At 44.5% G+C, this 13,049-nt stretch overlaps 2 protein-coding genes across 2 annotated transcripts in view; both read right to left on the bottom strand.

The window, feature by feature from the left end:
- Window positions 1-23: 23 nt before the first annotated feature.
- PIGM (phosphatidylinositol glycan anchor biosynthesis class M) lies at window positions 24-1,784 on the bottom strand. Its single transcript, XM_031654410.1, has one exon. The coding sequence runs from the start codon at window positions 1,623-1,625 to the stop codon at window positions 354-356; it is 1,272 nt and encodes a 423-aa protein (XP_031510270.1). The 5' UTR covers window positions 1,626-1,784; the 3' UTR covers window positions 24-353.
- A 5,631-nt stretch (window positions 1,785-7,415) lies between these two features.
- KCNJ10 (potassium inwardly rectifying channel subfamily J member 10) overlaps window positions 7,416-13,049 on the bottom strand; it is a 32,942-nt gene continuing 27,308 nt past the window's right edge. The window contains exon 2 of the mRNA XM_009184651.3: window positions 7,416-12,504. Within this exon, the coding sequence (XP_009182915.1) occupies window positions 11,365-12,504 (1,140 nt within the window). The 3' untranslated portion in view covers window positions 7,416-11,364. The remainder of the gene's footprint in view (window positions 12,505-13,049) is intronic.

The following is a 13,049-nucleotide window of genomic DNA, read 5'->3' on the forward strand; positions in this document are numbered from 1 at the left end:
AAGGGACAAGAATTGCTCACTCTGGGAGCTCGGCTCTTGAGACAAGGGTCTTGCCCATGCCCCCGGCCGAATAAACCCCTTCCTTCTTTAACTTGGTGTCTGAGGAGTTTTGTCTGCGGCTTGTCCTCCTACACTTTATTCCCACCATGTCCCAAATAAACGAGTTCTAGGATTTCCTAGAAGGTGGACCTCAATTATTGTGTCCCTTTTATATACAAGACAAACATTCTGTTGGAACACGGAAACTTTCACTAGAATCCTTAGAATGTTCAGAAAAAATGTCCCAAAGCTCTCTTCTGGTCCATACAAGACAATCAGAATGTAACAGAGTAGCAGAAGGTGTGGAACATACACTAGTCATATTTGATTCTCTCTGTCAGGGATTCTTCTTTGTAATGGGAAATAATTTGAATCAGGATGGAAGAGTTGATAAGAAGAAAGAACAAACCAGCTAACCAGATAAACAGAAAGGTGTTCTTTCCTTGAAACTCAAGAACATAGGCAGGAGCCAGCCATAGGGCCTGCCCTATAAACCATAACATTAGGAGAACTACAGCTCTTTTCCAAGTCATTCTTACTAGTGGCATCACAAGAGGCAGTAAGCAGAGGTACCAAAGAAAGTACTGGGAGGTGCAGACTTTGTTAAAAGTCACAAAAATGGATGTATGAAGAAAACAACAAAAGACGAGGTCTCTGTAATAGGCGAAAGACACAGCTGAAAGCAAGATGAACTGTGGCAGGAATGCAGCAATTCCCAGGGAAAAACTCCACTTGCTCTCTGCAGTCAAATACAGCATGTAGAAGTATGGAGAAAAGTTGTGACGGATATCTCGCCTAGTCAGGTGATAAAAATAGGTGTGCTCCAAAAATTCCCAGCCGTACTCATAGTAAAAACCAAAGCTCAGGGCAAAAAACGTGAGTCCAGCAACTGCTACGAACAGCAGCACAGCCCGATCACACAGCCTCTTCAGGAGCTCGTACAAATGAGCCTGGAAAGTATATCGGGATTGACGGAGGCTTTTGTCATTGTCGCGATCTGGAAGCAGGTGGAGAGTTATGGGAAGGATATAAGTCACCGGATATATCTTCATATGCACCGCGAAACCATAGAACACAGCTGCACACGCGACGACTCTTTTCCTTATCAAGTACAGGACCATCAGGACCAGGGAGGCGACAATCGAGTCCGCATTACCTCGACTGGATACTGCCATAGGCAGGGGGTTAAGAAGCCAAAAGACACAGTAGCCACAAGCCTGGCGGCGCCCCAGCCCCTTCAGCAGCAGCAGGCGGTATAAGAGGAAAGCGGTGAGGAGGTCGCAGCTGATGAAGAGAAACTTTCCAAAGAGCTCGCTGAGGTAGATGTTGGGAGTGAGGAGCCAACCCAGCAGGGGGGTGTAACGGTACGTGGCTCTCAGGTAAGGCGAGCGCCCCTCCGTGACAAAGCGCGCGGCATCGGTGAAGACCTGGTAGTCAATGTCCGTATACCTCACGTGCAGGGTCCGGTCCTGGAAGACCCCATAGAAAACCAGGGCGACTCTGGCTAGAAAGGCCACACCAAACACGCCGGCGGGGGCTAGCTTCAAGTTAAGGAGCCATTCACCCCAGTGCTTGGTCGAGCCCATGATCTGACTGTGCGACAGCTGCTCAGCCCCAGCTCCAAACTGCCTTCGTACCTCTAACCTTCCCTTCGGTTCCTCGCAGCAGGTGGCCGCCGCATCTCCCACCCGCTAGGCCGCCAACCAAAACAACTGCGGACTACCACTTCCGGCATGAAGCCCCGCCCCCGTACTGCTACCTGTCTCCAGCCCCGCGCGGGATTCTCAGCCGCTGGAGCCAAACACTTGCCTTCCTCTGGATAGGCGGTCTCGCTTCCGCATCTTCTTCCGGCGGAGGCGGGATTTCCGGTCCCTGGGCGGAGAGACGTCCGCTTGCCGGGAAATCCGGCACTGGATTGAGGATTTTATGGAGCGGAGTGAGATTTCTTCGTAAGTGACAACCCCCAGCCCCACCGCCCTTATCCAGCGCCCCGTTTCTAGTCCTCAGAGGAAAACCCTTCGACGCGTAGCGAGCTGCGGGCTGGGCGCTACATCCCTCAGTCCTGGGCTGGAGACTCGAGAGTGAAAAATGTAGGAGTGAAAGGAAGATAAGCGTTCTCATGCTTTACTCCACGAGCTCGCCGGTATTCACCGGGGATTTGTGGGGCCCCGGACAGGACAGGATGAGTTGAAGGGGGCTGAGTGTGTATGTCCCATGCAATATTGGAGGCATACTTATATTTTAAAATTCTTAGTTGGTAATCAGAGATTTAGATTTAAGTGGGCAGTTTGTATTTTATCCGGCAACCCTAAGTGAAGGTGATGGGAAAGAGGACAGGAAAGCGTCACAAAATTCCTAAACTTGTCAGCCCCTTAATGCCTCAGTACCTTTGTGTTTGGTATTTCTTCTGTCAAAGTTGCCATCCCCTCCCCAATCACTCTGGCAAACACCTACCCAACCCTTCAGGCCTCAGTGCAAGTGTTAGCTCCCAGCTCCCACTCACTTCCTCATCACTCAGAATGAATGACTTCGATGCCAGTCCCCTCCCCTGTCGGAGGATTGGTGGACTGGGGCGGACGGGATCTAAGCTCCAGAAAATCACTCACACGGAAGATCCTGCCATGCTACTGAAAGTTCTCACAGTGATCCAGAACTCCCTGGTCATTCCTTTGTAACAGCATTTGTCACACAGCTTTGTAATAACTGTTTTTGTTTGTTTTGCTCTCCTAGTTTTCCATCAGGACACTTTGAATTCCTCGATATCAGAGATTATCTTGTTCTTTTCTCCACCTCAACATCTAACACAGTACTAGTAGCCATTCAGTAAAGTTGAATTGATTTTAGAGGTTCCTCCTACCAGAATATTTCTAGAGTGGCATCTTTGGATTGCTCCCAACTCCCAGTTACTCTCCCTTTTAAATATCCTTTATGTATGTCAAGGTCCGCAGCTCCCGCCACCCCACTCCAACCCAGCTTCCATGAATTTTTCACCAAGGACTGTAACCCATTAGCTCTTCCCTTTTTGTGATTACTTAGTGTACTTACATAGTCCACGTTGTAGAATTTGATACTTTATTTTAGATTGTATTCATAGCCCTCACGAGAGATTGTAGGGTTCTTGGGGGTAGAAATTATATCTTATCCTTAATTTTTTCAATTATTTGTAATTTATTGTAGTCTTAGGCACATGGTAAATGTTTGGTAAATACTGACTAGTTGGATTTTACAGAATGAGCCTGCTTCCTAGGGAAAGTCTTCTAGACTAGAATAAGAAAAGGAGGTGACTTCATCCAGTCTGAACATGCAGCTCCCAGGACTACCTGCTGCTCATCCATCCTACATTTCACATTTATCCTTTGGAGATGAACTGTGTTAATCTTATATATTCCATATTCATCTTGCAATATCTCTATGTCCTTTTATATGCCTTGGCATAATTACATGCCTTAGATTAATAATTCTAACCATTTTTTGGCAGTATATTAGCCATATATATAGTGACAGCATATCACCACTCATATAATGATGATGATGATTTATAAATAGCTGGATTTGTTGAGGACTCATTTGCAATGTACCAGGCATTATGCTAAATACTTTTTATGTAAGGTAGATAGTCCCACTTTTACAAATGAAGAAAACCAAGGCTTATGGAAATTAAGTAATTTTCCTAAGTCACATAGCTAACTAGTGGCACAGCTAGAACTCAAAACCCAGTCTGTCTGACCTAGAATATCTTAATCATTATGTGGCTGACTTGCCAATAAAATGTTGATCACAAATTCTAATTTTCCTGTGTTTTCTCTTATTGATCTCTTATCTGGATATTCTGGATATTCTCTCTCACTGTGACTCTTTCTACCTCTGATTTATTCTTTTCTTCTGCAAATAATGGATAAGTGAGGCTTAGTTCCCTAAGACAGAAAATATGGGAGGTAGGTATCTGAGGATTAACTAAGTAAGGGTTCTTGTGGCTGGATTTGTTTCAGTAGTATGGCAGAAAGGTCTCAGTCAATCTGTCCCTACATGGCTGTCCTAGTAGAGAGATGGGAGGCACCAAATTTAGGCAGATAAGAAAACAACTAATAAAAAATAATAATAATAATAATAATAATAAACTAAGCATGTCACTGAAGCCAAAGGATTGAGATGTAGATAGTTGTGGGAATAAAGAAGAGACTGGAGTCTGTAAAACAAATTGGACAGAGAGGTCCAACTTTAGTTACTATTTGTGGGTGGAAGAGATACATCACAGGGTCTGAGGACCCCATATTGAACTTTTTGCATTGGGTTTAGGGATTGTATCTTCTCACCTCTTTCGGAAAGAGTTACATTTTTTCAAATGCTCAACTGTTCATTACCTCTTGGACTGTTACTTACAATCCTTCTTAATTCCCCCTTTCACTATCTGCTCCTAGATTTCTATCCTTTTAGAGCCAGTGACCAAGGAAAGCACAAACAAGGATCACTCAACTTTAGTTTCCCTAGCAGGAACCTTGTCTTTGTTCACTAGGCTGTATAGACTCTCATTACCCTTCCATATCCTCTATTCATCTTTTTTGCCCTGTTCTGTGTTCCAGGAGGTTAGGCTGTATGGGTAGCATCACTCAATCTCCCTTGTTCTCTGGCTTCCCATTAGAATAGACCAGTGGAAGGCACTAGCAGATCTTTGACAGTGTCTGGAGTTCCTCACCTAAAGCCATGGCTCCCGTTGAAGCTATAGCTCTTTCCTTTGGGTAAAGTCTCATGGTTCCAGTAACTAACTGTCCTTTTAGGTTTAAGGCTGGTAAAGGCTTCCTGCTTTGCGAGCGCCTGGGTACATCACCATATCTTGTTGATTTGTTAAACTTGCCCATACCTTTGCAAATAATTTCTTCATTAAAACATGTCCACTAACCCTTTGAGTGTACCATCTGTTTCCTGCTAGAACCTTGACTACTTCAATCACTTTCTTTTTCACTAGATTTTGTTCATATGTCTTGCTTTGCCATTTCTTTGGAATATATTTCTAATTCTTTCCATGCCCAGCATCCTGCACCTTAGTTCAGACCTTCAACAACTCAAATAATACATAGCGAACACCTATACTATACTATACTACACTATACTATACTATACTATACTATACTATACTATACTATACTATACTATACTATACTGTGGCAATCGTCTTTCCCTCAAGCTTTAAAAATCTCTTAACTGATTTAATGTCTTATATCTCAGTTCTACTGCCAGATTGATATTAATTAATAGTACTTCACTTAGATTCTTTCCTCTGTCAGCCATCTTCAGTGGTTCCTGATGCCTAAAGAAAAAAAATAATGAACCTTTAGCCTGACATTCAGTCCCCCCACTTTCTGACTTTACCTTACCTTTCCATCCTATTCGCCTGTAAAACCTCTGTTTTAGGTTTACTGTTCCCAAAATATGCCTTGTGCTTTCTTCTCATGATACTTTGTTCATGCTGTACTTCCTACAAAGAGACCTGTTTCTCTTTACTTACTTAAATGCTATTTGGTTTTTAAATGTTGAACCCAAGCCTCAACTCCTCTGTAAGCTCTTCCTAGACCTTAACAGGTGAAATAGTCTCTCCCTTCTCAAAACAGTGATGTTTATTGTCTGTTCTATTTTTAACAGTAATTATGTCATGCTCGTTATCTAACTGTTTTATAGTAATTAACAAGATATACAAGCTCCACTGCATACTTTAGACTAGTTCTTTCTCTCTTCTCTTTCTTTCCCTCCTGCTCATTTATCAAATGTCATACATATCAGGCACTATATGAGGTGCTGGGCTGCACTCATGACCAAACACTTGACATGAATCCCATTCACATGACACTTGAAATTTAGTAAGCTACACAGACATTAGTCAAATATATTGACAAGTAATATACAAATGCAGCTGTGGTAAGTGCTCTAGGTTTTAAGGGGATTTATTTGATCTCAGATGGGCATAGTGTAAGAGTTAAGAAGGTTGGCCAGGCGTAGCGGCTCATGCCTGCAATTCCAGCACTTTGGGAGGCCGAGGTGGGTGAATCACCTGAGGTCAGGAGCTGGAGACCAGCCTTACCAATATGGTGAAACCCTGTCTCTACTAAAATTACAAAAATTAGCCATGCGTGTTGGCATGTGCCTGGAGTCCCAGCTACTCAGGAGGCTGAGGCAGGAGAGTCGCTTGAACCCGAGGGCGGAGGTTGCAGTAAGCTGAGATCGCGCCACTGCACTCTCTCCAGCCTGGGCGACAGAGCAAGACTCCATCTCAAAAAAAAAAAAAAAAAAAAAAAAAAGAGAGAGAGAGTTGGAAGCAGTGGGGAGAGTTCCACAGAAGGAATAGCAGGTGGAAGGCACCGTGATTGTACATCCCTTGATTCATGCATCATGTCTTGTATTTCTTTGTTAGCTGAATGATACCTTCCACATAATAGGGACTCAGCATTTGCTGATTTTTCTTGAATCTTAATGTATTCTAACCAAACCTGTTAGATTGATACCTTCCCTTGCCTAGTTCCTGTTCCTGTGAAATATTTCCCACAGAGATCTCACTCTTTTTGGAACATTCTGCTAATGTTATATCTGGCATTAGTACATGGTACCTGCTATATTGTCTTTCATTATATTTGTTATATGCTACTTGTTTTATTTCTGTTTCCTTACAAGTTTGTAGGTTTCTTCAACCTTTTAGGCCTTTTAGGAACTATACATGTCCTATATCTTAAATATCTCATATGTCTTAGGATTCATTCCTAGTATTTCCTAAATGTTGTGCTTAAGTATTTATTGATCATGATAAGAGACCCAATTTTCTCCTTCCTCCTCTCTCTCTCCTTCCACTTCTGGGGAATAAGAGTCAGTGACTGTAGGGTCTTTTGCCTCTCATCAGAGAAAATTCAGGGCTGGATGTTAACAACCAGATCTTTCTCAGGCTACTGACAGACAAGGATGGAAGAGAAATCCATTTCTTTGAGATTTGGGGGAAGAAATGCCTGGTGATTAAAGGAATAAGCTTACAAAGAACCTTGAGGATATATAAGGAAAACTGGCAACAAGACTACATGGTAGCATAGAAGGGAAATTGGGCTTGTGATCACTGGCCAAAAGGGACAATGCCCAGGATCCAAAGCAACTTGACTTTTATGGATTAAGCTGAGCCAATTTTCATACGCTTGGGTCTTAATGTTTTTTCAGTATTGTCCCATGAAAACCAAATGTGAAAGGAACTCGCTAAAGCATGAGAGAAAAATTAAACAGAAGGGGCTTGGCCATGAAATCAGAAGTTCTTCCAGCACAGCCTAATTCAATCCTCCATGCTCATGGGTAGGCCTATGAGTTCAGACCTTGACAGTGTTGGTTTAGATTTCTAAAAGAAGCTAGAGTGACAACCAAAGAGTCATCCATTTTATTTAGTAGCTTATTCTTAACAGACAAAAACAAAACAAATCTTACACACCTTTTTTTTCCTAGATAAATTTGACCTGGTTTAGTCTTTAGTGCAATGAATAGAAGAACCATGCCTAAATACTTCTGCGTCAGTAGAGTTGGCCATTACTGAGCCGGGAGGCCCATGCTAACTTTCCAGCAAAGATAGTGTGTTACTGTACAAGTGAACTAGGTTAGCTAGCAAGAGTAAAGGACCAGGGCAGCAGCCGTGGGGAGGGCACAGTGTCCAGACTTGTAGCAATAGTATAACTGGCTTCCTTTATCTGCTCAGACCTTATAGGGAAACTCCTGGATGATTTTATTAGGCTGACAGGGGTTGGGGGAATAATGGGGTGAAGCACATTGCAGAGGTTTTGGAAGCTTCTCATGGGAACTTCACCATCCCTTAGAGCAGCTGGTAACCCTACTCGTTTTCATTCAGAAGCATCAAAACCAAAGCATCACCCTCCATGCCCAAATTCCAGGATTGGAACTCTTCTGGAATCCATGGCTTTCTCTTTGGGCTGCTTGCAGCTACACAAAAGGCTGGGCCTCGACCTTGGGAGATCTTGGGCCCAACAGCTATTAGTCCTGGCATTTGGATTCCAGGGTTGAGGCTTCCCATTAGTGCCTCCCATACACCAAGGTGTTCAGCTCCTGAGTTGAATTTCAGGGGCTAGAACAATAGCAGCTCCCACCCCTGTGGAAGACAGGGAAATACAGTGTACTTCATGAAAGGGAAACAAAAGGGTGCTTTATTTTATTTTATTTTATTTTATTTTATTTTATTTTATTTATTTTAAAAAGGCTCTACAGTGGCAGGACGCTGCTGCGGATGGGGGCACAACAGTGTAAGTGGTAGATTTTCCAAGATTTCCCCTCCCTATTGTCCTCCGAGTTCCTCTCTTCCTGGTCCTATCAGTAGCAGAAGATTCAACAAAAGCCTTCATGAATGCCTCTTTATTTCTGAAAAGGAACTTCTACCCCTCCCTTTCCCATTTCCAGACTTGAAATCTTTCATCAGCTATCTCACTTCCATGTTGAAACCTGGACCACTGATTGTAAGTCTAAAAATCTGGGTGTCCTACCCCATAACCAGGCCAAGATATCTGCCCCCAATGCTAAAGTCTCTGAATATTTCCCTTCTGTACATTCAATAGATTTCAGCATATATACATCTATATACATCTTTCTATATATATATTATCTCTGTTTCTTTCTTCTTAGATAAACCTTTCATATGTGTCATATCCTAATTTCCCAAGCCTCCCCACTTCTTATTTGCGAGCCTAAGCAAGACTCAAGAGTTTCATTGATTTCACTAGGTCCCTCAGCATCATTTTTTTCTCATCTTCACACCCCAGATATCTTCCCCCATCAGTTGTTTTGCCCGTCTTCTGAAATCTCCCCTTTTTACACCTGTGCCTACTACTGTCCTGATATTCCAAGTCCACGGTTGGTATGGGGGCCCATTTCTCACCAGACCTGGCTGCTTCTGAAACTCGGCCTATTGCCTAAAAGAGGATTTCAGTCTTTAGACAGACTATAGTCTAAAGAATGATTTAGAGTTAAGGTTGGGGGTAGTTGTTCCCTGTGGGGGGCTTATGGGAGAAGATGCCAGATTGCATTAATAGGACAGTGTGATTTAAAGTGCAACTTAAAGCAAAGCCTGGGATGATAATGGAGGAGATTCCAAAAGGGTAAGTCAGAAAATGTTTTCTTCTCACTTTGTCATCCAAGAGTCTAGAGGCTTGAGTCTGGGGGCTTAGAACAGACAGCAGGGGAATGGGAAGAATGTAATGCCTTCAGGAAGGAAGCATAGCATGGCAAAATAAACCAGATGGAGGTTAACTTGCCAATAGATAAGAAGGTACAGATACACACACACACACACACACACACACTCACACACACACACACACACACACTCACACACAGCAGTACATCTTGTCCCTACACAGAGAAAGAAATCAGGTAAGTCTAATGTTGAATAAAGTTGAGAATGCAGAAGCTGACTCTTGGCCTTCTGTTCTCTGTTTCAGATTTTTTAAGTTTTTGTGGTTCTTGTTTTTATGCCAACTAGAAGGTAATGGTGGGGTTTACAGTGGATGGACACCGAAGGGTCTTCATTTTCAAGATATAGTTAGTTGAGTTCAAGGAGAGATTAATATAACAAGACCTTGTGCAATTATAGTAGGTGGCGATCATGGGTCTAGCCTCAAAATTTTGTGTTTCTCTGCAAGGCTCTGTACATAGATGCATGTATATATTCTGTAGCTTGTAACAATTGGCTGAGACCACCTTAAATAAACTGCCACTTGATTCATAGTGGGACTATGCAGTACCACTATGTGGGGCTTCCTTGGTACCAAAGTGAGACCAGAAAACACTCTAGGGATTTAGGGCTTTGGATAAAGCTCTGGTGCTTATATGCCCTTCCCTGACCCTTACCACAGATCCCTCCAGGGAACAAGGAATAGGCTGTGTCTGATCTCTTAAAGTCTGCTTTTTAACTTGCCTGAAAATGGCCTCATGGCAGAGGAGAGTAGAGATGGCACTGATTTTCTTCATTTTATACCAAGTCTCAGGAATGGCTGAGGGAAGCCATGGATATTTGATCAGCGGGTATAATTTCCTCTCCTTCCAACATTGCCTAATGAAATAGCTGGCACTTTTCAGAAGAGCACTGGGAGGTGTAACTGAGAATAGTGGCTGCCAGCCACAAAGTTCTGCTTCTGCCCAAACTTTAACAAAGCATCACCAATTCTCAGAGGCACTGTACAGCAGTTTGGAAATCTGAGAATTTACCCATCCCTCATGGTGAGATTGGGTTAACTTTCTGGGGAATCTGTGCCCTGTGAATCTAGTTTTACTTGAGCATCTGTGTTAAGAGAGGAAGGCCCTTGCATTTTCCCTCCCTTCTCCCAAAGAGTTGGGGTTAAGGAAGAAGGATCTAGGCTGGGCAGGAAAGGAAGAAGAGAAGCCAGGTACAATGTAATCTGGAATATTATTTTCAGGCCTTTCCATGGGGCCTTGGTACTGGACTCTTTTCAAAGGAACATATTGGCTTGTGTCCTTCCATTCACAGGACACAGGGAAACAGATCTTCTCTGGGCTACCTGGAAGATAGGTTTAAAGGTTTAGACAACAACTTGTGTTAGTCACTCCAAATTGAAGAGTTCAGAATCCAGGATAGATATGGGTGGTTATATGTTTATGTTTCTTAGGCCAACTCCAATTCTCTGAGAACAGGCTATGAAGGAACTGGGTATCCTGAGAGTGTTCACTTGACAAACTATAGAGGAAAAATAGTGGTGACCATGATTCTAGGTTATGGTCAGAAGTCACCAGCAGAAATCAGCTTCATGGTGGCAAACCCTGGCTTCTTTCAACAGAGGTTGGTAGAAACCCTAGGATACACTGATATCAGATTCCTGTATTTCTGAAAGCACAGACCACAAAGTGACCATCAGAGAGAGTCTTGCCTTTGGGAACTTGCTAGATGGAAAGGTAACAGAGGGAGCTCCAGCCTCAAGTCACCAAACTTCATGGTGGTGGCAGGAGGTGGGGGGAGTCTGTCCGTCCAACCACATGATCCTCCTAATGTGAGTATCCAAGCATAGCTGAGGCCTTCTAAGCCACTTCAGCCTAATCCCTCTCTTTCCCCCATCCTGGCTTAAGGGAGGTATATGTATTGGGGCAGAAGCGGGAGGAGTGGAAAGGGGACAGTGGGAGGGGAACCTGGACTCCAGTTGGCCTAAGCTACCGACAGGCCACTGGGTTAAAGAAGAGGGGGTGGAGGATGGGTGCTTCGGGTGATCTCCAGTAAACCCGGATAGTATTCCTTACCAGGGCACTGAAAGAGAGGAAAAGAGACCAGAGGAATTGGGGAGTGGGAACAGGTCATCAGACGTTGCTGATGCGCACACTAAGGGCACTGCCCTCCTTCTCAGCTTGCTCCCTTAATGACTCCTCCAGCTTGAGCTTTTCAGGATCTCCGTAGCGTACAGTGCTGTCACGGAGGCCACTAGGAGAGGCCACTTTCACAACTTGGTCAAAAAGACTGAAGTCAGCTATGTATTTACCACTGGCTGACAGTGAGATGGCAGGTGTGAACTCGTAGCCCCAAAGGATCTCCTCTGGCAGGTAGGAAGTGCGCACCTGACAGGTGGCACTGGTGGACTCCACTGTCCCACTTAGGATCAGCACCAGCTCGAAGTCACCCTCACCGCTGCGAAGAGGGAGATCTTTCAAGGGACTGGTCTCATCTACCACATGATAGAAGGTAAGGGGTAGAATAAGGAAGGGGCTGTCAGAGGCCGTGTCTACTTGGAAAGTCACATTGACTTGGTTGAGCCGGATGTTCTCCCCCTCCTTGGTTTGGTGGGTCTGAAGCAGTTTTCCTGTCACCTGGCAGCCAATGAGGAGGCTCTTGCGCATATTGGCAACTCGGATCATGAGGCAGGGCTTCCCATTGTGGGAGGCCACAACTGCATGCTGGCTGAAACGAATGGTCTCAGCCCGCTTCTTGGGCCGGGCAATCTTCGCCAGGAAGGTACCTGTGATGAAGATTTCCAGGATGGTGGTGAGCACCAGCTGGGCAATAAGAAGCACAATGGCCAGTGGACATTCCTCACTGATGTAGCGGAAGCCATAGCCAATGGTGGTTTGGGATTCAAGGGAAAAGAGGAAGGCTCCAGTGAGTGTGTGCACCTGTACCACACAGGGGGTGTGGTTGGCCGGGGGGTCCAGCTCCAGCAGGTCCCCATGTGCCACAGCTACCAAATACCACACCACGCCAAAGAGGAACCATGTGCCTGCAAAGGTCGCAGAGAAGAGCAGAAGCTTGTAGCGCCACTGCATGTCAATGAAGGTTGTCCATAGGTCCTTGAGGTAGAGGAAGCGCTTGTCGGCAATGTGCTCCATTCTCACATTGCTGCGACCATCTTTTGTCAGGACTCTCCGCCGTCGTATCCCTGGGCCCATTAGGGGCCGGCTTTCTGTCTGAGTGGTCTGACTGTAATACACCTTGGCAACTGACGTCATCTGGAGGGAGCAAGAGAGCATAATGGAGGTTATCGTAGAAATCCAGCTGACTCCTAACCTCCACCCCATGGGAGGGAGGAATTAACATTCATTTGGGTGTCACTTATGTGTTCTTGTATTACCAAATGTTTTTTGAGCACTTGCTATGTGCCAGGCACTGTGCAGGGACCGAGGCAGGCGGATCACCGGAGGTCAGGAGTTCAAGACCAGCCTGGCCAACATGGCAAAACCCTGTCTCTACTAAAAATACAAAAATTAGCTGGGCATGGTGGCATGAGCCTGTAGTCCCAGCTACTTGGGAGGCCGAGGCAGGAGAATCGCTTGAACCCGGGAGACAGAGGTTACAGTGAGCTGACATCGCGCCACTGCACTCCAGCCTGGGTGACAAAGCGAGACTCCGTCTCAAAAAAATAAAAAATAAAATAAAATAAAATGACATCATTCTGCTCTCCAAGAACTCACAGCCTAGTGAGAAAGATGCCTATTTAGTAAGCAAATAATTGCAATACAGTCTGATATTTGTAATTCTTAGAGGAAGAGAGGCA

The sequence above is a fragment of the Papio anubis genome, chromosome 1 (assembly GCF_008728515.1).
Source record: "Papio anubis isolate 15944 chromosome 1, Panubis1.0, whole genome shotgun sequence".
Classification (NCBI taxonomy): domain Eukaryota; kingdom Metazoa; phylum Chordata; class Mammalia; order Primates; family Cercopithecidae; genus Papio; species Papio anubis.